This window comes from Myodes glareolus, chromosome 22 (assembly GCF_982192425.1).
Source record: "Myodes glareolus chromosome 22, mMyoGla1.1, whole genome shotgun sequence".
Classification (NCBI taxonomy): Eukaryota; Metazoa; Chordata; class Mammalia; order Rodentia; family Cricetidae; genus Myodes; species Myodes glareolus.
In genome coordinates, this window is record NC_142047.1 from 5,490,944 (window position 1) to 5,515,090 (window position 24,147).

Genomic DNA, 24,147 nt, shown 5'->3' on the forward strand with positions numbered 1-24,147 from the left:
TACATAGTACAGTTCATTTACCTTGTATACTGAATATAGAAAGAGACTTAAGTAAAGTCCACTGTGTACAGAAGATATGTATTTAACATGCAAAAACAGTTTATTTTTCAAAGAAATAATGATGACTTTGATATTTTTCTATTTTGTTGCTAAGAGTTGAACTTGGTTCCTCACACATGGCCCGTGCGCTCCACTGTTGAGCTGTGTTTCGAGCCTCCTTTTATCTTCTTTCTGTTTTTAAATATGTATTTACTTTCATTTTGTTTGAGTGTTTGCCATGTGTGCCTGTTGAATGTGTATGCGCGCCTGTCATGTGTGCAGTGTTTGGGGAGGTCAGAACGCATTGACCCTGTGGGGCTGGAGCTAGAGATGGCTGTGAGCTGCTTGTGGTTCCTGGGAATTGAACCTGGGCCCTCTACCAGAGCAGCCACTGCTCTCAACCTCAGTCATCTCTCCACTTCCTCCATTATTGTTTTGTTTTTTGTTTTGAAGTCAGAGTTTCTCTGTGTAGCCCTGGCTGTCCTGGAACTCTGTCTGTATATCAGGCTGGCCTTGACCTTGCAGAGTTCTGCCTACCTGTGCCCCCTGAGTGCTGGGATTAAAGACATGTGTCACCACCATCAGGCTCATTTTTTTTTAAAGTTTTATATCCTAAACTGATATAGCTTTATACCTCTCTCTTTTTCGTACTTGTATTCTAAACACAGAAAACAATAAAAATAGTTTTTAAAAGAAAAATTCCTTAACCTGTATATATACACAAACTTACTTGTATATATAATGATGTGACTTTTATTATATTTTCAGACCAAAGAAGCAAATGGAAATTGTGGACAGTATGGGAAAGTTATACCAGCGAGTGTTGTTATATTTGGGATGGCGGTAGAGTGTTCAGAGATACGAAGACATCATAGGTAAGTGGGAGAAGAAGACTCTAAGTTGGGAGTGGTGGCACACACCTTTATTTCCAGCACTGGGGATGGGGGTGGACAGAGGCAGGCAGATCTCTGATTTTTGAGGCCAGTCTGGTCTACAGAGCAAGTTCCGGGACAGCCAGGACTATCCAGAGAAACTCTGTCTCAGAAAGCTTCCCCATCTCTTTTCCCCCTGCCAAAAAGAAAAACACTACTTCCAAGCTTCGTGCATGCTTATCATGTTTAATTAGTCTTATGTAAGTAGAACTCTACTACTGAAGCTAGCTTTTTCTGTCTGTCTGTCTGTCTGTCTGTCTCTCTTTCTCTCTCTCTCTCTCTCTTTCTTTCTTTCTCAAAAATTTCCACCTTCTCCCATCCTCCCATTTGACTCCCACTCCCCCCACTCCTCCCCCTCGCTAAGAGAAGTCAGGGTGGGTGTCCAGCCCTGTGGAAGGTCCAAGGCCCCCCCCCCTCCATCCTGGTCTAGGAAGGTGTGCATCCAAATAGACTAGGCTCCCAAAAAGCCAGTACATGCAGTAGAATCAAAATCTGGTGTCATTTTCATTGGCTTCTCAGTCAGCCCTCATTGTCATCCACATTCAGAGAGTCCGGTTTGATCACATACTCGTTCAGTCTCATTCCAGCTGGCCTTGGTGAGCTCCCATTAGATCAGTCCCACCGTCTCCATGGGTGGGCACATCCGTTTCGGTTCTGACTTCCTTCTCATGTTCTTCCTCCTCCTGCTCTTCATCTGGGCCTTGGGACCTCAGTCCAGTTCTCCAGTATGGGTCTCTGTCTCTGTCTCCATCCATTGCCAGATGAAGGTTCTTTATCAATGGTTTCTCAATCAGCCCCCCCATTTCAGCCACATTCAGAGAGTCTGGTTTGGTCGCATGCTCATTCAGTCCCAGTCCAGCTGGATTTGGTGAGCTCCCATTAGAACAGGCACACTGTCTCAGTGGGTGGACCAACCCCTCGCTGTCCAGACTTCCTTACTCATCTTCTCCCTTCTTCTGCTCTTCAATTGGACCTTGGGAGCTCAGTGTGTTGCTCTGATGAGGAACTTTGTCTCTATCTCTATCCGTCGCCAGATGTAGATTCTATGGAGATATTTGAGATAATCATCAGTGTGTTAGTGGGGAAAGGCCAATTCAGGCACCCTCTACTCTGCTATCCCAGGACCTAGCTGGGGACATCCCCGTGGACACCTGGGATCCCTTCTAGAGACAAGTCTTTTGTCAACCCTAAAATGACCCCCTTTATGTAGATATCTTCTTCCCTGCTCCTATATCCGCCCTTCCTCCATCTCCACTCCCCCACTCCCCCACTCCCCCCAAGTTCTCTCCAGTCTTTCCCTTCTCCCTTCTCTCTCCCCCCTCCCCTTCCCCCAAACCTACCCACATCCCTATCCCCACGCCTATGCTCCCAACTTTTGCCCGGCAATCTTGTTTGCTTCCAATTTCCAAGAGGATCTATATATGTTTTTCTTTGGGATCACTTTGTTATTTGGCTTTTCTAGGCTTAATGTCCTTTGTTTATAGCTAGAGTCCACTAATGAGTGAGTATATACCATATTTATCTTTTTGAGTCTGGGATATCTCACTCAGGATAGTGGAAGCTAGCTTTTTCTAACTAAACTTTTCCTACAGCTTTCTGTTACCTCACTGGGTGAGAAGTTTGTGTAGAAAAATAGTAAGTTCAGATTTATTTTAATTGAAGTTCAAGTAAGGATTTCCAATTGTGAAGATACATTTTAGTATTGTTTTTCTTGGTAACTTCAGTAATAGTTATTAGTGGTGTGATGTACATATTTTAGTTTTCCAAATTCTACAAAATGGAACACATCCATCTGCCAGATTTCATTCCTTTGAGAACCCTTGGGGTTACTTTCTGCAGGTAGTGGTGTTTGGTTGTATAAAGAACAAGCAATTAGGACATTTAAATTACATATTGTCTCATTTTATCATTCTGATTTCAAACATCTAGCAATCATCATACGAGACCCAGATCCCTCCTTTTGAATGGTTTTTCCCATTCCTTAATGTGGGGAAACACTTTAAATCACTGCCTGGCCTGGACGGCTGGCCAGTGTGGCTCTTTTACATTCTGTTCTTCAGGCAAGATTTTTAAATTAAAATACAAATAAAATAAAATATCTTGGGGGTAATTCTAATCAAGCAAGTGAAAGACCTGTATTATAAGAACTTTAAATCTTTGAAGAAAGAAATTGAAGAAGATATAAGAAAATGGAAAGATCTTCAATGTTCCTGGATATGTAGGATTAAAATCATAAAATTGCCATTCCTACCAAAAGCAATCTGTAGATTCAATTCAATACCCACCAAATTCTCAGCACAATTCTTCACAGAACTCAAAAGAACAATACTAAATTTCATATGGAAAAGTAAAATTCCAGGATAGCCAAAACAAAAACAATCCTGTCCAATAAAGGAACTTCTGGAAGCATCACAATCCCTGACATCAAGCTCTATTACAGAGCTACGGTAATGAAAACATTTTGATTCTGACATACAAACAGATGGTTGGACCATTGGAGTTGAATTGAAGACCCTAATATTAACCCACACTCCTATGAACACCTGATTTTTGACAAAGAAGCTAAAAAATTATCTTCATCAAATTATACTGGTATAACTGAATATCAACATGTAGAAGATTGCAAATAGATCCATGTCTATTGCCATACACAAAACTCACGTCTAAATGGATCAAAGACCTCAACATAAATCCAACCACACTGAACCTCGTATAAGAGAAAGTGGGAAGTACCCTTGAAAGCATGGACACGGGAGACCACTTTCTAAATATAACACCAGTAGCACAGAAACTGAGGACAACAATAAAGAAATGGGGCCTCCTGAAACTGAGAATCTTCTGTAAAGCAACGGACATGGTCAACAACACAAAACGGCAGCCTACAGAATGGGAAAAGATCTTCACTAACTCCATATTGGACAGAGGGCTAATCTTCCAAATATATAAAGAACTCAAGAAATTATACATCAAAACACTGAATAATCTAATTAAAAAATAAGGTACAGATCTAAGGAGTGAATTCTCAACAGAAGAATCTTAAATGGCGAGAAGACACTTAAGGACATGCTCGGCATCTTTAGCCATCAGAGAAATGCAAAGCAAAACAACTCTGAGAGACCATCTTATACCTGTCAGAATTGCTAAGATAAAAAACGCTGATGACTGCTTATGTTGGAGGGGATGTGGAGTAAGGGAAATGCTACTCCATTGCTGGTGGGAATGCAAACTTCTACAGCTGCTGTGGAAATCAGCGTATCATTTTCTTAGGAACTTAGTAATCATACCCAGCAATACCATTTTTGGGCATATACCTAAAGGAAGCACACTCACAGCACAATACCTTTGCTCAACTATATTCACAGCAGATTTATTTATAACAGCAAGAACCTGGAAATAACCTAGATGTCCTTTAACTGAAGAATGGATAAAGAAAATGTGATACTTTTACACAATGACATACTACTCAGTGGTAAAAAGAAAGAAAAAAAATGACATCTTGAAATTTGCAGGCTGTAGTAGCATTTCATTTGTTTTTTAATAAATAAGATTGCTTGATGATCAGAAAAGTAAAACAGCCACACTGGCTGGTCCTACAGGCATCGATGATACACACCTTTAATCTCAGTAGCCACACTAGCTTGCCATAGAAACCAGGCGGTTGTTTACTCCCAGAACTAGAGAGGATTATAATACAGGAGGAGACAATCTCAGTCACAGTCTCATATGAGGTTTCCTGGAGGCAGGTCGCCATTTCAGACTGAGGTAGAGGTAAGAGCCAGTGGCTGGGTGTTTTGCTTTTCTGACCTTCCAGTTGAACCCTAATTTCTGTCACTGGATTTTTATTAATTGTGCTTCAGCAGGCAAATGGACGGAACTAAAAAAATCATCCTGAGTGAGGTAACCCAGACTCAGAAAGACAAATATAGTATGGCCTCACTCGTAAGTTGCTATCAAACATAAAACAAAGGATAACCAACCCAGAGGGGTCCACAACCCAGAGAAGTTAGACCCCTCATCCAGAAACAGTTGGTAGCAGATGCAGAAATCTACAGCTAACCCCTGAACTGAGCTCCTGGAATACAATCAAAGACAGGGAGGCGTGATAATATGAACAAAGGGGTCAAGACTATGATGAGGGAAACCCACAGAATCAGCTGATATGAGCTAGTGGGATATCGCTGACTCTGGACTGACAATTGGGGAACCAGCTTAGGACTGAACTAGGTCCCCTGAATGCAGGTGAAAATGGTGTGATTTGGGTAGTATGTATAGCCACTGGCAGTGGTATCAGGATCTACCCTAATGCATGAACCTACTTTGTGGACCCATTCTCTATGGAGAGATAACTTGCTCAGCCTAAGCACAGGGGTGGTAGGGGTGGTGGTTTTCTTGGTCCTGCCTCAATGAGGTGATGAGACAGACTTTGTTGATTTCCCAGGGAAGGCTTTACCCTCTCTGAGGAGTGTATGGGGAATGAGGTGGGGGGAAGGCAGAGGGAACAGAAAGAGACGAAAAAGGGGAAACTGGGATTGGCATGCCAAAAAAAGTGTGTGTGTGTGTGTGAGTGTGTGTGTGTAAATTTAAGTGCTTCTGTGTGTTAAATTAACTCATTAAAAGGTACCAATAAATACAGTCGTGTGAGACTGTATCCTCAGCATCCCTTGCTATTGACTATTCCTGTTGTAGGTTGTATAGTGTGCATTGTGGTTTTCATTTCATTGCTTTGATGATCACTGATGGTCTTATTTTATTTGGTTATTCTCTTTGGTGAAGTATCTAAGTCTTTGTCCATTTTTGTTTTCTATTAACTCGCCAGAATTCAAAAGTAAATTTGAATATGATCGTTTATTGAATATATGTTCTAAATATTGTTCTTTTTAATTTTCTAATTTTTTAGTTTTCTAATTTTTATGTATGCATGTGTATTTGTGTGAATTCTGCTGTGTGTATGTGGTGTCTGTGGAGGACATGAGAGCGTGTTGTATCCCTTGGAGCTGCGCTTGCAGGTGGTGTGTGCGGGAGTCAAACTGAAGTCAGGACATCTGCAAGAATAGCAAGTGTGTTTAACACTGAATCGTCTTTTTATACTACAAAGTTGTTCATTTTAATATAGACTTTATCATATTTTTCTTTATGTGATAGTGTATGTGTATAATTTAAAGAATCTGTGGTTATGAGGTCTTATTTAATTTTTTTATATTTTCTCAACTATTAGATAATGATTTTGATAATAAAAAAAATCACATCTTTTACCTCACTTTTTCTTAAACTCTTACTAGGGTGGGCAGTAAGGACATTGCTGGTGTCCGTTTGCCAGCAAGTGTGAAATTTCAGAGCCCGGCCTCCTCTTCTGCAGAAACTGGAGAAGCAGTTGAACCGTATACAACTGAGAAGATGAGTCGGATCCCTGGAGGGTATTTGCCTCTGACAGAGTGCTTTGAAATTATGAAAGTGGATTTCAACAGTCTTCAGGTAAAAACAGGAAATTAATTCTTCCTTATCCCCAAACCCCAAACATAGTTTCTCTGGCTAACAGCCCTGGCTGACCTGGAACTCACTTTGTGGACCAGGCTGGCCTGGAAATAATACAAATCTGCCCACCTCTGTGGTATGCCAGCATGCCTGACCCTTAATTCTTACTCTTAAGAATTTCCTTAAGTGTTTCAGGTAGTGTATGAAGTCTTAATTTTTTTTCTTTTTGTTTTGCTTTTTTTTCTTTCCCCCTCTTCTAAGACATGCTATCTCTGTGTAGACCTGTCCTGACTCACTCTGTAGACCAGGATGGCCTCAAACTCAGAGATCCACCTGCCTCTTGTCTCCCAAGTGAGTGCTGGGTTTAAAGGTCCTTCCAATACCACTGATTCTGCCCGACTATGTCTTACTTTTTGAATGTACATGAGGTTCTACTTATGAAGAAATGATTGACAACAAATTAAAATTCCCAATTGAATATACTCTTTAAATGCAAGGGCAAAGGTCTCTAGAGTTTGTCGAGTGTCTCCTGTGCTGCGGGCTTTACGTGAACGTTACTTTGACAGTAGAAGTAAGAGAATGCATGCTATCTAGTGCTATTTAGATGAAACTGCAGTAGTAAGTGCTACAGTTCTCATGTTTGTAAATACGCAGGCAAAAGTTCCAGCCTAGATCTTTATTGTTCTCTTTGTTATGCTATATTCTCAAATTAATGGTTTCCATTTAGATGAGCACTAATGTAAATTTAAACAAATTAAAGTCATTAGGACAGTGTCTCTTAGCCTGTGGGTCGTGACCCTTTGGTGGAGGTTGAGTGACTCTATCACAAGAGTCACCTCAGACGATCAGAAAACAAATATTTACATTACAATTCATAACAGTAGCAAAATTACAGTCATGATGTAGCAGTGGAAATAGTTTTACAGTTGGGGTCTCCACAATATAAGGAACTGTATAAGGGTCGCAGCGTGAGGAGGGTTGAGAACCACTGTGCTAGGTAATGGCATCTCATCTCACCCAGGGCTGAAGGCTCTCAATTCAGAGCATTTCGGTTTTTGTCAGGATCCTAGGGGTTGAACCTAGACTGTGGCACGTGCTAGGCGAGCCTCTTTACTACAATTACACTTCCTGCTTGGGGTTTGCCTTTTCAAGCCAGAACAGGCCTAAGGAAAGCCAATGGCGGACCACCCTAGCTTGTTTATGCCTGTACTGGTGGGTGATAGGAAGATTTGTGTGTACAGTGTGCCCAGAGAGCCCAAGAACTGTTGAATAAGATCCCTTTCTTTCTAACGTCTTGAAGAAAGAATGATGCTCATGGCACATGCTTTGGGGTGGAGGTGGCTGAAGGAAGGGCCTTTTGTCATGAAAGTTTAAAAATATAGCCAGAAGTCCCTTTTAATTCACCTCTTCTTCGGGGGGGTAGGGGAGAGGCATGCAGCTGTTTCAAGTTCAGTTTTATCACACTGAGCAGTCCTGGGTTTTCAGGTCATTCCTGACCAGACACAGTGTCCAGGGAGAGGTGGGAGCACAGCTGTGAAGTACCCCGCAGCTGTTTGTTATTTATTTTAAGAGTTTTTATTTGAATTATTTCTTACAATACACACACCTTGTAAAGATTTTAGTTTTAGAAACAGTGTCTGTCTATTTTACACTTTGAAGGAAAACAACAGAAATGAAAAGGCCCGGTATTACCCTCTTATATGTTGTTTGTTCCTTGGGTTATTTATTTGAAGTGTGTGTTCCAGGCTTGCTCTTCTTTCCGTGTGTGTGCATTTGCACATACACACTTTTCCAGTTTAAAATAAATGACCCCGTGGCTTTGCTGCCTGCTTCTGTCATCCGGCACTACACCACTGGCATGTTTTCCTTCATCAGTGAGAGTGAATGTGTGTGTGTGTGTGTGTGTGCGCGCGCGCACTATATGTTCAGTAGACGTCTGATATTCTGTGATCCCATACCTGGGCAGGGGAGGACTGACTGCGAGGATGGACTGTGGATTGACATTGAGGGAAATACATGTTCAATTTATAAAACCACGTTCTTTATTATTTTTGTTCCTTACTAGATTCCTAGACTCTGTTTTCTTACCCACTTTATATTTCTTCTCAGGAATTAAAGAGTCTTGCAACTAAAGAGCCACACCCCCTCAGTGTTCCTGCTACTAAAGAAGGCGTGCTGGATGCTGTCATGGTTTGGTTTGTTCTCCAGCTGGATGACGAATACAGTCTGTCCACAAGTCCTGGGGAGGAAACCTGCTGGGAACAGGCTGTTTATCCAGTACAGGCCCTTGCAGGTAAGTATTATCTCTTTAAAACTCACTCATAAGTGGCTTTTAGACATAAAGCAAAGAAAACCAGCTTACAATTCACAATCCCAGAGAACCTAGACAACAATGAAGACCCTAAGAGAGACATACATGGATCTAATCTACATGGAAAGTAGAGAAAGACAAGATCTCCTGAGTAAATCTCCTGAGCATGGGGACCATGGGAGAGGACAGAAGGGGAGGGAAGACACAGGGAACACAATTGGGGGCAGGTGGAGAAACAGCTCAGCAGTTAAGAGCACTGGCTGCTTTTCCAGAGGACCCGAGTTCAATTCTGGGCACCCACTGGCAGCTCAAAACCGGCTATACCCATAGTCCCATGGGATCTGAAGGCCTCTTCTAATATGCAGACAAACCATCCATGTGCATTTTAAAAGTGCATAAATAAATCTTAAAAATGAACTCAAACTTCTTCCCATGGAACCAATCAAACAAACAATTGAGTCAGTGACCGAAAAGAAAAACAGAATCACTTTGGATATGAAGTTTTCAGCAAAAGAGTGTTGCTTCAGTATTTCAGAATTTCCACATTCTAAAAATCAATTTCAAAACTATGTGTTAAGAAGAGAGACTGAAGCTAGCTGAGGTGGTGCATGCTGTTGATCACTGTACTGTGAGGCACTAAGAGCAGGCACACCTCTGGGAATCCAAGGCCTGTCTGGTCTGTGTAGCGAGTGTGGCCCAACCTTGGCTGCACACTGAGCCCCATTCTCAAAAAATAAAAAGAGATTCAGTCATTGCCTTGGGAAGTGGGAGAGAGGGGCTGAGAGTTCCTGGAGATAGGGTTGAGAGTGCATATTGTCAATATGCATTGTTTATGTCTATGAGATTGCCAAAAGAGTAAATAGAAGCTATTCTATTAAAAAGCAAAAACTACTGTTCAGTGCCATACACCATTGATCCCAGCACTCTAGAGATAGTTCAGGGCCGGCCAGCTTTACATAGAAAGACTTAGTCTCCAAATAAAGATTTAAAATTACTCTATTGCATGCTCCTTAGCTGTAACTCTCATTAATCATTTTATAATTTCAAGTGGTACTTATCAGTAGACGAAAGAAATGTTGCTTTAAAATTTAAAAAAAAAAAAAAGCCAGGTGGTGGTGGCACATGCCTTTAATCCCAGCACTGTGGAAGCAGAGGTAGGCAGATCTCTGTCAATTAGTGGCCAGCCAGGTCTACAAGACCTAGTGCTTCTCACGTGCGTACTGTCCTCTTCTTCTTCTTCCTTCTTCTTATTCTCCTATTTCCTTTTCCCTTCCTCTTCTTTTCTTCTTCCAAAAATGAGCTAGAAAAGTATAAAGTGTGGGAGTACTTCACCCGTAGAGACCCTGATAACATTTGCGGAGCCCAGGTCATAAGAATGTATGGAGCGGGGCTCAGTGGATAAAGGTGCTTGCTGCCAGCCCTCATGACTTGAGTTTGATTTCTGGAGCTCATATAGTGGAGAAGAGAACTGACTCTCCCAAGTTGTCCTCTGACCACACACATGCCGGGGCGTGTGCACGTGCCTCCAGTGAAGAGATGTAGGAGTTAAAGTGCATACAGCTCTAGAGGTATGCATCTAAGAGAACTTCCGTTGGGAAAGGTTATATTAAAGACATTATCTGTCTAGGGAAAAAAAATTGTTTATAGCAGTTTGGTGGGTTTCTGTGTTCCCAACAGTAAGATATGTGGAAAAGTATGCATTTATAGGAAGTCCATGTCTGTGGTCTCTTTATCAGGGATCTGATTCGCCAAGGCCAGTCGACTGTGGAATCTGTAGTCTGAAGATTCAGGTTCAGGTCTTGGCTCTCTTGTTGAATGACTTGCTTACAAAGATGTTAGAACTTTTATTGGGTTCTATCTGAAAATAGGACAGTGCTGTCTACCCTAGAGGGTTGTGGGAATGGTAAGATATAAATAAAAAAGCTTGGCTCTAAGAAAGTTACATTTTAAATCTATATTTATTTATTTTTATTTTCTTAGGTAATTTAAATATTCCTTGAAGAATCCTCAGGGAAAAGCCATTTTAAATGCTTAAACATAAAAATAACAGCTTTGGTTTTTTGTGGGTTTTTTTTTCCTAGTTAAAACTTTTGTTTCTGTGATGTGTAGATGTTTTTGGGGGCGTGCACTTGTCATTGCATGCATGTGGTCAGAGGACAACCGTTTCCTTCTACCTTTAGGGATTTCTAGGCACTAAATTGCAATAGTTAGGGCTATGAAGCTGATTTTTTTTTTTTTTGGGTTCAAGCAACCTTTCTGCCTCAGCTCCCTGCTATCTGGTACTATCGGCATGTACTGCCATACCTGGGACAGATTGTATTTTTATCTGGCTCTATGGCTGAAGGACAGTTATCTGTGGCGGCTTAGCAATGGACCCTGTGAAAACTCAGAAAGGAGCAGAGGATAGTCCTTTCTGTAGAACTTAGCCTTCCCTTAAACCGTGATCTTCCTAAACATGCAAATTCCCAAATGCTAGAGGACTGTTAGATGCCATTGTGTTGAATGCTTTCAATCTTTTGGAAATCACCTTTAGAGAAAAGACTGCCTATTTAAGCTAAAAGGAGGCTTGATATTGATCCTTGAATTTTATCTATCTTTGCTTATAGACAAAGCCTCTTTCTATCCCCACATCTTCCTCAGTTTGGCAGTACATCTACTGATCTTAGTGAAAATAAACAAAATTGTAAGAAGCTGGGCTTTGTAGTACACATCTGCAATTCCAACTCTTAGGAGGTAGAGGAAGGAGAATAAGGAGTTCCCGGTCAACTTTAGCCGCAGGGCAAGTTTAAGGTGCAGCTCAGTTGTAGCAAGAGACCCTAGCACTTTGGAGATGCCAATATCATGGGACAACTGCCAATAACAGCAGCAGCCATGGAATGGACCTGTTGAGAGCTTAAGGTGACAAGGGGACAATTTTGTTTTATATCAACTTGACACAAGCTAAAGTATCTGAGACAAGGGAGTCTCAATTAAGAAAATGCCTCCATGAAATGGGGCTGTAGGTGAGCCTGTAGGGCATTTTCATAATTAGTAATTAATGGGTGAGGGCCCATTCTATTGTGGGTGAAGTATCCCTGGACTGGAGGTCCAGGGTTCTTTAAGAAACGAAGTTGAGCAAGCCATAGGGAGCAAGCCAGTAAGCAGCACCCCTCCATGGCCTCTGCGTCAGCTCCTGCTTCTGACTTCCTTTAATGATGGGCTATAATGTGGATGTATAAGCTAGAAAAACTCTTTCCTCTCCAGCTTGATTTTGGTCATGGTGTTTATTATAGCAATAGAACTAACTATGACAATCAGTTACATATATTTTTTTTCTTTTCTTACTAATGAAGACTACTGGATAAAGCCCGGGGATTGTGTGACAATGGAAGCATCTTGTCAAGATTGTTACCTAAGAATCCAGAGTATCAATATTGTGCATTTGGAACATGAAATGGAAGTTATAAAGCATTTTACCAAGAGTGAAGACTTGCTGTCTCTAGGAAATGAGGCTGAGCTCTGTAGTGCTCTGGCTAACCTTCAGACCAGTAGAGCAGATGCTCTGGAGCAGCCCTGTGTGTTAGAACCTGCAGAGATTGCTTTGCTCAATAACATTCCATATCATGAAGGCTTTAGGATGGCCATGAGGAAGGTGTTGTCTTCGCTGGCCCCAGAGAAACTGTGCCAGCCTATGGATCCTCAGTGTCAGGACTCTGTGATGAATTCTGGAAGTGGAGAGAGTGCACCAAGCACCTCTGACCCTCTCTATGTGTTGGATGTGTCCGAAGGCTTCTCTCTTTTGCCTGTAATTGCTGGAACACTTGGTGAGGTTAAGCCCTACAGTTCTGTGGAGAAAGACCAGCATTGTGTTGCTTTGGACCTTATATCTGAAGCCAATCACTTTCCTAAGGAAACTCTTGAGTTTTGGCTGAGACATATAGAAGATGAAGCAGCTGTGTTGCAAAGGCCCAAATCAGATAAATCGTGGAGCATAATTATATTGGATGTCATTGAGCCATCTGGGCTCATTCAGCAGGAAATAATGGAAAAAGCTGCAATATCCAGGTAAAACAAAAACCATAAAATTGAATGGGGGATTTTGGGTTCAAAATGCACTTTCTTTTTTGAGTTTTGTAGGCGATGGGGTGAGATGAATGTCTTACTTTTTAACCATTCCTGACATTGGAGTTTGTTCTGCTGAGGGCCTCTGACAGGTCTTGGGTAGAGGGTTAGGTTTTCCTCACCTGAAATGGAGTTAGTCACCAGTGACTAACTGAATCTTCATAAAATCTCTGAATGGAAAGTTTACAGGCTTTCCAGAGGGGTAAACACATCAAATATGGGGAAATAGTGATCCTCAAGGGTGTCCCTCTCCCGTAAAGGGCTGTTTCTTCCTCTAACGCAACTTTTGCTTGGCACTCATGGTGCTACCTAGGCAGAGAGCCCACACTCTCAGCAGTTTGTTCCCTAGCAGACACCAGCTGGGTTTCTTTAATTCAGTTCAGTCTGGTCCTGCTGTCTGGAGGTAGGCAGAACCTACAGGACAGTCACAGCCTCAAAAGTCAGATGTACCGATGAACATGGTAGGTTGTCACCTGTGCTTCTACACTACCAGGCACAAATTAAAGTCCCCTTGGTTTATAAAACCCTCTTCAGATTTGGCTGAATTTGCTATCGCAGCTCACAGGACTTAGGGAAATGCTTGGCTTGGGTGAACCTATTTATTATATATGTGGAGCCAGCAGGAGAGCTGCAGAGGGTGCAGAGTCTCCATGGTCTTCCCCCGACATGCTGGCCAAGAACCTTCATGTGCTGAGCTGCACAGGTCTCAGTGCTGTCTCTTCGGGAATTTGTGGGGCATCACTGGGTATTAGCGATAATTTAACGTGGCAGGGAAGTAAGATAGCAAGTTACTTCAGTCATTCCTAATTCTTTCTGGAGGACAAACCCAAGACTCCTGGAGTCCCTAGCACCTGGCATGGCCTTGGTATACACAAGAGTTCTTATTTCTTTGACTCTGAAAAGATGCCTATGTTTTAGGAGTTTTGTGCCAAAAAAACAAACAAAAGCATCAACAACAAAGACAAGATAAAGATCAAATGGAGTGTTAGAATAAGTCACCATTGCCCTATGTATGTCTTGTTTGGTCATTCCTGAATGATTTTGTCTTTGAAATGTTTTTAGATGTATTTATTTTAAGTGTATTTTGCCTACATGTATGTATATGTACCACATGTGTGCCTGGTGCCTGGAGAGATCAGAAGAGAATGTTGGATCTCTGGAGCTAGAGTTACAGATGGTTATGAACGACCGTATGGGTGCTGGCAACCGAACTTGGGTCCTCTGCAAGAGCAACAAATGCTCCTAACAGCTGAGCTATCTCTCTCTATCTTCTATTTCTGAGTTTTAACCTTTGTAGCGTACCAGTGCATAGTGGTATTATGTTTTTCTTAGTTCTGTGAGGCATAATAGCAAGTTATCAGACACTTCCCTTAAAGAGGGAGTTGTGTGAACTCCACATGTCTATCAGTGACAGTGCACTGGACATCTGGGGTTAGGATTGGCATCTGAAGTGAGGCAGTTTCGTGGGACTGAACCCTAGAGAATGTTAGAATGGACTAGCATCCACTGACAGAGAATTAATTAACTGGCTCTTTTTTGGAAAAACTCACCTTCCAGTTTGGTGTGAGATGTTTTAATAAATAAGGGAAACAAATAAGGTAAAATAGGTTAAGGTAAAATAAGTTTATAAATAAGGTTAAGGTAAAAGTCAAGTTTATGGGCTGAAGGTATGGTTCAGTGTTGACAAGCTTGCTCTGGTATCCCCAGTACTACAAAGAGAAACCTAATAGAATGTCAGTGCCTGCTAAATGATTCATTTAGTAACAGGTAAATAACAAGTTAGTATGCACTGTTATCATTCTTAGATCTTTTCTTGAGTTTCAAGGTTTGGAAAGTTAATGTAAATGGGCAGAAAATTAACAAGTAAATAGGCTAATCTCACAACAGCTCACAAGCTAATAGGAATGGTTTTGTTGAGAGCTTTTAAGTCACTAATTTGAGATGTCACTAATTGAGATTGACTTTCCCTCACACCCACACAAGGAACAGTGTGGGAGAGCATAGGGTCAGCAAGTCACAGGCATCAGACAGATAAGTCATGACCTTGGACTAAGCTAATCCCTTTACTCGCCTCAGCACATTCTCACCTGAGCTTAGGGCAAGTCCTGTGTACATTAGTGCTCCACTCATTCCTGCTCTCCTGTGTGTCATTGTTGACTGTCCTCATTTGCTCCTCCTCACTTTGTTAAGGTAGGGTCGCTAAACACAGGGCTTGCTTCTTTGGTAGGTTTGGTCTTGAACTTGCACTGAGAATCAGTCTCTACCCCTGCAGTGCTAGGATCACAGCAGGCACCACTTTACCTGGATGCCATGGATCTGAGCTCTGGTCCTCACATTTGGAGTGCAGGTGCCTTGTCCACTGAGTTGTCTCCCCAGCTCCCAAGTCTTAATGATCTATTTAGGGAAACTATATAGCAAAAATGGAAACACTTATGCACATTATCTTTTTAGATATGTACAAACTGGCCAGATGGTAGGCTGTAATTTTTTAAGTAGATCCTTACATCTTTAACTTGAGTGTAAAATTTACAATGACAGATACTTGAGGTGATCAGTGCCCACCTCTTTGTAGTCCTTGCTCCGGAAGTTCAAGTAGAAGACATCCCAGAGGACTCAGTAAAAACTAGGTTCCATACTTGAAAATGCGACAGATGAGGAGCAGTCTCACTGTCTTAAGCACTACCTTGTATTCTGTTTCTACTTCCTCCTGTGGCTCAGGTCTGAGAAATAAGACTCCACAGTAGTTCACAGGACCTGAAGCTGCCTTGCTCCAGGAGCACCCGGCACCTCACACGTGGGGGTGCCAGCTTCCCACCCATCACTTACTGTTTGCTCCTAGTTCTCTGTCCAGGGCCAGCCTACTTCAGAAGCTACTTTTTAATAACCATGCCCAGTATTGATAATGCCATTTTTGTGGGACTACAGGGAGAATGAAGGTGAACAAGAGTGTAGTTACATTAAGTGCAGTTGCATGAGCAAGGGTTTTGTTAACCTTTATCTTGGCTTTCCTTTCTAGAATATTTCACTTTACGTATATGTTTGCTTTTGGAGAGTTTAGTCCTATAGAGTGACCACTTCAGAGACGTCACAGAATAGTTCAGAGAGCTTGCAATATACTCTGTGCCCTCACGTACTGAGCTATTTGTAGTGTTATATTGTGAGACTGTCCTTTTTCCCAGTTAGACATTTACCTTGCCTGAAATGCTTGGGACCATCAGTGTTGCAGCTGCTTACACGTAATGATAGCTGTGGAGGAAAGTTGAGTCTATACGTGAAATTTATTCATGTTTCCTGTACATCTTACACACAGTTGTAGAGCAGCCAGAACTGTTTTTTAGTGCACTTGTGTTTTGATGGTAGCCTAGTCATGAGGTCATACATAAAATTTCCTTTATAATGTTGTATGAGTCATCCAAAAGCACTGGAATTCATTCATTCATTTGTTTGTTTGTTTCTTTATTTGTTTTCAAGACAAGGTTTCCCTGTGTATCCCTGGCTTTCCTGGAACTCATTCTGTAGACCAGGCTGGCCTCAAACTCAAGAATTCTGCCTGCCTCTGACCCTCGAGTGCTAGGATTAAAGATGTGTCCTACCACTGCCCGGCTAAAAGCGCTGATTTTGGAGCACTTTGATTTCCACACTGGATGGTTTCCCATTAATGATTATGGCCTGTAACTAAGGACTTGCCTTAGTCCGTCCAAATTTGCCTTCTTGAGTAATTATTTCTAATGGTTTAAATTTTGAATGACTAATCAATAATGACAAAGTCCACTAGACTATATATCATCTACACTTCACTAACTTATGATTCTTGTTATCTATAAAATGTACGGAATTAAAAGGCCTTATAGTTATCTACCTTTCCTCAGATGTTTATTGCAGTCTGGAGGCAAGATCTTCCCCCAGTACGTCTTGATGCTCGGGATGCTCGTGGAGTCGCAGACACTGGTAGAAGAGAGCGCTGTTCAAGGAGCAGAACACACTCTTGGGTTAAACATAGCACCTTTTATTAACCAGTTCCAGGTAAGCGTGTGGAGAACCGTTCAGCCAAGACCCTGCTGCCTCCTATTATCATTGTCTCTCCTTTGAATTTTTCTTAGTCAGTGGGCCTAGCTGGATAGAAAGACAGGCAGTTTCCTAGAGTAAAGGAACATGTCACCCACGAAAGCCAACCTGAGAGGCAGAATAAGCAAGGATTTTTGTCAAGAATACTGACTAAAGTTTACAGATTGTCCTCTGAATCACCTATCACAAGATAGAGATGGCTAAGCTATTTCTGTACATGGTCCCAAAATGCTATCATCCATCTTCTATTATGATAAAAAAGAATTATTTACTTATTTTAGTGTATAAGTGTTTGTATGCAGGTGTGTCTTGTGTGTGCATTGCTCATGGAGTCTAGAAGAGGAGATGAGATCTCTGGGAACGAGAGCCACCCCGTGGGTGCTGGGTGCTGAGAGCTGAGCGCAGGGAATCTGCCAGAGTAGTGTGTGCTCCCAACTGCTGGGTTCTCTCCACCCCATCTTCCTGTTTTATCCCCACTTGCTCTGACTCTTCAGTTCTACCAGTCACCGTACACTGGGCCTGCTGCCTGTTCACTGCGCTCCCAGCTATGGCCACTCTTTCCTGAACAGCTTAGGTTTTGTGCTCTGTGTATTTTCATGTAATTTAGATGGTAGACCCCATTCCTGTTCTTGTGTAATCCTGCCTTGGTTAAATCCCAGCTACTGTGTGTCTATGTAAACCCTACAGTTGGCCCTTAATTATCTAAAGAGACTCTATAACCCTTGTTGGAAGATTTATATAGTTTTTAATCTATCTCTTTGTCTATCTATCTGTCTGTCTATCTATCTATCTATCTTTCTTGCATGGTTTCTCTATGTAGCCCTGGTTGTCCTAGAACTCACTCCATAGACCAGGCTGGCCTCAAAGTCACAGAGATCAGCCTGCTTCTGCTTCCTGAGTGCTATGATTGAAGGTTTATGCCACCACTGGCCTGTCTTGGCAGTTTTTTATTTTATAGACTGTTTACCCATTGCCATAGGCATTATCTCCACTCGTACTATGATGGACTACTAGGTAACTGAATCAATGAAACAATCAGAGATTGTTAAAAGACAATATAGTATGTTAAAAACTATTCAACTTGTTTATTGAGCATCTTCTACATTTGCTATTTTATTTAGCTTTATTTTTGAAGATAGGGTCTAATATATAGCCCCATGTGCTTCAATGTGTGACCAAGGATAACCTTGGCCTTGCAGTGGTGGCACATGCCTTTAATCCCAGCACTCAGGAGGCACAGGCAGGAGGATCTCTGTGAGTTTGAGGCCAGATTGAACTCCTGCTCTTCCTGTTTCTGTCTTCCAAGGCCTAGGATTACAGATGTATGCCACCATTCCCAAATTATGCATATATATATTAAATATTCATTGCTACAACAAAGTACCTGACAAAAGCATCTTAAACTAGGGTTTATTTTGAATCGGAGTTTGAAGGAACACAGTCCATCATGGCAGAAAATTTCTACCTCTTACCCTTCTATCAAAAATAAGGTGAAAGGTTTGTGTTTTTTGGGTTTTGTTTTGTTGGACCCTAGAGTCCAATTACCGAGGATGAGTCACCCCAAGAAAACATTCACACCACAGTTGATGTAAAAGCAGGAGGATTTTAATTCTGTCATAACAGGGTCACTCAGCATTCAAGCTAAGGACCCCAAATAGCTGGTACAGGCTATATTTAAGCAAAAAGCCACAGAAACAAGGGCCAGAACTTGGGGGTTGTTCTTCAGCTATTAAGATTGACTGAGTCAAAGGGCTACTAGCAATGATTGGTCTGAGCCATGGCGAGAGAGTAGTTGCTAGATCAGGCAGAGTAACAGGGAGTCATCCTAACCGTATCTGAGGAACTGAGTCAATATCCCCTGACCAAGGCTGAGGAACTGAGTCAACATCTAAGGGTTGTCTTGCCCTAGTTCCAATAACTGAGTTCTATCTGGAGAACATCCACAAGGACACAGGGAGATGGAAATTCCCCAACATTCCAGTACATGCATGTGTAGTTGTTAAGTCCTTGGTTCCCAGGGGAGGGAGGGGCACTACTGCTGAGAGGCCTCAGAAATGGCCTCAGAGTTGTCAGAAATGGCTTTAGAGTTACCCTAGAGTTTTACAGTTTGATTTTTGTTTTTCGTTTGTTTGTTGGTTGGTTGGTTTCATTTAGTTGTTTTCTTTTGAATTTTTTTTTTTTTTTTTTTTTGAGTCATGGTCTTTCTACATAGACCTGACTGTCCTGGCACTCACTATGTGGACCAGGGTAGCCACCTGCACCTGCCTCTTTCCCTCCTTCCTGAGTGCTGGGATTAAAGGTGTGCACCACCATGCCCAGAAATAATTTGTGTTTTTAAGAACAGCTTGTCTGAAGGGTCTTTTGTAGATTTAACATTTCCGATTGCCAAAGTGACCACTCACTTTTTTCTATTTTAAAAACCTGTTACGAAAAAAAGCTCAATTCTCAAAATTTGTAGTTTCCATTTTCTCATGTTTGGTTATATTCATGCAGACCATAAATGTCTAGACTCATTGTTTAGCAACTACAGTTGGTAAAGCACACAGATCAGCAGCAAAGTGTAAATAGTGTATTGCTTCTAGTCTTGCAAAGAAAGAATTTACAGGCAACCATGTTTAAATTGTCTTAAGATGGTAAGCTGTCTAAGCAACTAAAGAAATAATTGAGTTGTGTACCACGATTTTCAGAATAAAAATAATCATTCTAATTTTTCAGAATCCCATGTGATTTGAACTGTGCCCTGTTGTCTGGGACTAGGCACTAGCAGTAAACGTGACAGAACAGGTTCTAGTAATCCAGTGACATGGTTGATGTCGCACTAGGAAAACAATTCACCTTTGCTTTTCTTGCAGTTTTTACTGACTTTTCAGTCACTTAGTTCCTATAGAAAGGTTTTCCAGGCTTGCAACTATTCTCACGTTTTTGTTTCTCTAGGGGCATAGTTCATTCTGTTAGGCTTGTATCATGTCTTTAGAATGAGTTTTCCATTCTCTTGGGAGAAAGTGAGTATTAATGTTACTTTGCTGATTATGAAAGTTTGTTTCTTGGAACTGGTTAAATTCATCTCATAAATAACAAGAGTGGTTATGTGCAAAACTATGATTGGCATGTTAGATAGCAAATGAGACTGTCGAAGGTATGTGCTACTTGGGAAGCAAAGTGAATGTGTGTATTAAAGCTTTCAACATTGTTATACAGTGGTAGTATGATGCTATACTATTGGACCAATAGCAGCTCTTTTTTATAAACCGATGCTCTGTTACAAGCTTTGTAGTATTTCATTTATAAACTGCTTCCACACATATTTACCTGTTACAGTTTTCTCAGAGTGTCATAGTATGTCTTCCAGAACGTCAGTGTATCCTGACAGTAAATAGTCCTAGCTTGTGGAATTTTCTGTTGATTTCTTTTTCATTATCTATGGCATATAGCAATTGAAGAAGACACCCAGTCAAGTATACAGGCAGCTTGAAATCCTACCCTATGATACACTCCCTCCAAGTAGAATGATTCATGCTTCCATAAAACCCTAACATGTCCATTATGCCACATTAGGTGGGGTCAGGAATGTTTCCTTCATAGGAGGCTTAAAGTAGAAAACTCAGGAATCTTCTGTCACCATGCACATTGCTGCCAACTCTATGCAAAACAGGTATCTCAATATAAATCAGAGGCGTATGATGGGACCTCTCTATGGCTGAGAGAATAAGAGTATGGCCAGCATGCTCAACCTTCAGGCGGAACCATGACCAACGATTCAGCAGGTTGGCAGCCAACCTAGAGATGATGGGCCTGCTGACATCTAGTTAACTCTAGTCACTAACATAGACAGCCAGGCAGGGAGATCCCAAGAAAGAATCCATATCCGTGCAAAATGCTGTTCTGCTACAGCCAATGAGAAGACCACTTAAACTGTGTGAACTTGACAGAGAAGGCATACTAGCCACATAGTGGTGCTATGAATAGGAAACCTCTCAACTTCTGCTGCCTCTGACTAGGAAGGAGGCTGGTAGATTGACTCAGGTCAACAAGAACAAAAAAAATGGTGGGACCTTACAATGGGGACACAAGTCAGCTCAGATCCTTCTAAAAGTGATATGCCCATAGTCTCTGTCTTTGAGTGCGAGATTAAAGGGAAGAAGACCCTTCATCAGACAGTTTTGGATCTGTTGAGTCACAGAAGTCCCAGCCTGAGACCTGTCCTTCTTTCCTTCAGGGTCAGGGCCTATGCAGAGTTCCGAGTCATTCAAGCAGCTGTACCACGGCAGAAAGAGAGGACAGCATCCCCAGCTCCAGCACCCACACCACACAGTCAGATACCCTTCTCCTTCAGGAGCTAGGGTGCGATTTCTGATTCCAGAAATGGAATTAAATGACTTCAAACCCTGGATAACTAACTGTCCACTACGAAAATCTCTGATATGGTGTGGGCCATATCCCATGGGGCAAATAAGGATCCTTAGGCAGCACCAGAGTTGAACAGTAGCACAATGTACCAACTTGCTTTCTAAAGATCACTTTCAAGCCAGCCAAAGGCACAAACATGGTAGTGATGCAGTGGAAGGTAGTGACTTAAACTGCAGCTGAAGCCATGTGTGCTTCTGCATGTATTTTAAAAGTTGGAGTTTTATAGATTGGGTACAGAATATGAGAGAGGACCAGGAAAGATTACCAGTTATTGATATGGGAAACATCAGAGTGATCAGCTGTATTTGTGTGTAGGTGGTGTCTGGAATAAGGAATCAAAGAAACTCTAGGCTTAGTATGCAAATTAAACAGTCGATATCATATATATGGTATTGAAAACCACAAGACTAGATGGAACATTAGGGGTGTGCAGAAAAAGGGGTTGAGAACTGAATTTAGGGATCTCGAAATGTTATTGACGGTGACAGGAGAGGCCAGGAGGTTAGGCTGAGAAACAGAAGTGGGGCAGACAGTAAGGCGGGAGGAGAGCCAAGGGGATTTCAGTCTCAGGCAGTGAAAAGTGGGAATGTAGGGGTCACAGGCATTGGATAGACAGGAGTAAAGGGCAAAAGGAAGACCGGAAGTGGTGTGGAGCCACTGAGCGTTTATAAATGCCCAGAAGAGGTTGATGACCTGTGGTGTCTCAGCCGTCCATAGGCAGGAAAGCATCTTCTAGCAGCTCTATCTCGAACGTATGAGGGACAGAGATGTAGTGCAAGCAAGACTGTGTTTGTGTGGACTCTGAGGGCTTCAGAATCCTGGGCCTGACTACGGATTGGCATAGGGTGTGCCCTGAGTGGGCAGACCTGCTAAAACACCCACAGATTGGCAGGGGTGTGCCCTGAGCGGGCAGACCTTTTCAAACACCCCCAGATTGGCAGGGGTGTGCCCTACGTGGGTAGACCTGTTAAAACATCCGCAGATTGGCAGGGGTGTGCCCTGAGTGGGTAGACCTTTTAAAACACCCCCAGTAACTTGAATTTGCAGCCAAGGTTTTGAGAACCATTGCCTTGTAGAAAGGAGCTTGTTTTTCAGGATGAATCTGTTTCGATGAATTTGTGCCCCTTTATTGTTGTTTGCTTGTTGGAGGCAAGATCTCACTGTGTAGCCTTGTCTGGTCTGAACTCACTATGTAGACCAAGCTGGCTTCTCATAAAGATACCAAAGTGCTGGGATTAAGAGGATGTGCCACCCACCATGGCTGACTAAGTTTGCTGCCTCTGATGAAACACATTAGTACTTAACTGTTAGATTATTTATTCACATATTCTAGGAACAGATGTTTCTGGGATTGTTTGGCCACTTCAAAGTTTAGTGTGGTTTCTAAACTAAAAGAAAGACCTGTAGGTAACAAACCATAGGGAAGTGTTGAACCTGCCTAAACCTTAGCTTGTTCGTTAATCCTGATAAACTGATTGTGAGGATTCATGCCTTAGGGTGATGCAGAATATAAACGAGACAGTAAACATTCGGTCATGAGGCGCTAACTGTAAGTCAAGCACAGAATGAACCTGATTGCACAAATGATAAGTCAGAGTGTTCTCTTTCTTTCAGGTGCCTATCCGTGTGTTTTTGGATTTGTCTTCGTTGCCATGTGTCCCCTTAAGCCAGCCAGTGGAACTCTTAAGATTAGATCTGATGACGCCATATCTGAACACTTCCAGTAGAGAAGTAAAGGTAAGGACAGCGGTCAGCTGTCACCCTTGTCAGTCAGAACAGTTGGCCTTCATGAGGGATGCTATGCTCACACGGTTTATCATTTTCTTTGATGATTTAAATCTTTTCTAGACAACATGCAAAAATAGATTGACTAAATATTAATGTCTAAGACTAGTTATTATTAAATTTGAATGGGTGGTTCAATTTTTTTAGTTCTTATATTCAAATTGATTAAAAAGAGATAGAAGACTTGATGATTTGCCTTGATGAAATGTTCAAAATTCGATTTCTATAGGTCCGCATTTGCAGATCTGGACAAGTGACCGCTGTCCCATTTTGGTTTCACTTGTGCCTTGATGATGAGGTCAGGTTGGACACCTCAGATGAAGCCTCCCACTGGAAGCAAGCTGCCGTGGTTCTGGACACCCCCATCCGGGTGCGCGCGGGAGAGGAGCTTGTGCTCAGTGTACAGCATCACAGGAGCAACGTCAGCATCACAGTGAAGCAGTGAGAGAGGCTGCAGTCATGGGGCGAGTGTACATTTCCTTGTCGTGGTCAAAGTAAAGCAGTAATAAAGCACATGGTTACAGTCTTAACGTGTAGCCTTGTTTGCTCTCTAGAAAAGGATACGTCTTTCGTTTCATTTTGTTGGGCTTGGTAGGGATTTAAGAGGTGTCTGCCTCATTGTCATGTTAGTTAAACAAATTTTTAAGGTTTTGAGGCATTGGCTTATCATTGGTCAATATCTAAAAGGCTTCTACTGAAGACTGACAGGTGATGTGAGCCAGAGCTTGCTTCTGTTAGGTAGCGAGTTAAGAGAGTGAAGGGCCTAGGATGTGTTTTAAGGAGGCACAAACAAAAGCTTAAAAATGCTAACGCAGGGGCTGGAGAGACGGCTCAGCAGAATTTTTCTAAATTTTGATTTGAATGTCCTCTTGCAAAGCTTTTTAATTCACGGGATCTCATTTTTAATTGTCACTGATTCCTGAGTGATCTGAAAGCCTTCAGAAATTCCTTGCCCATATCTGTATCTTGAAGTGTTTTCCCTATTTTTGATTTTGCAAAGGAATTATTTTTTTTCTTTATTTTTTGGTTTTGGTT

The 24,147-nt window shown here is 41.9% G+C and overlaps 1 protein-coding gene across 4 annotated transcripts in view; it reads left to right on the forward strand.

Moving 5' to 3' along the window:
* LOC125407523 (protein arginine N-methyltransferase 9) overlaps positions 1–23,642 on the forward strand; it is a 37,450-nt gene extending 13,808 nt beyond the window's left edge. For 3 of the 4 annotated variants that reach the window (XM_087900610.1, XM_087900612.1, XM_087900611.1), the window contains 7 exons: positions 808–914; positions 6,251–6,443; positions 8,553–8,736; positions 12,087–12,798; positions 16,725–16,878; positions 22,942–23,064; positions 23,342–23,642. In XM_087900610.1, coding sequence (XP_087756736.1) covers positions 808–914; positions 6,251–6,443; positions 8,553–8,736; positions 12,087–12,798; positions 16,725–16,878; positions 22,942–23,064; positions 23,342–23,557 — 1,689 coding nt within the window. In that variant the 3' untranslated portion in view covers positions 23,558–23,642. The remainder of the gene's footprint in view (positions 1–807; positions 915–6,250; positions 6,444–8,552; positions 8,737–12,086; positions 12,799–16,724; positions 16,879–22,941; positions 23,065–23,341) is intronic. The other variant, XM_087900613.1, reaches the window with a different exon arrangement.
* Positions 23,643–24,147: the final 505 nt, after the last annotated feature.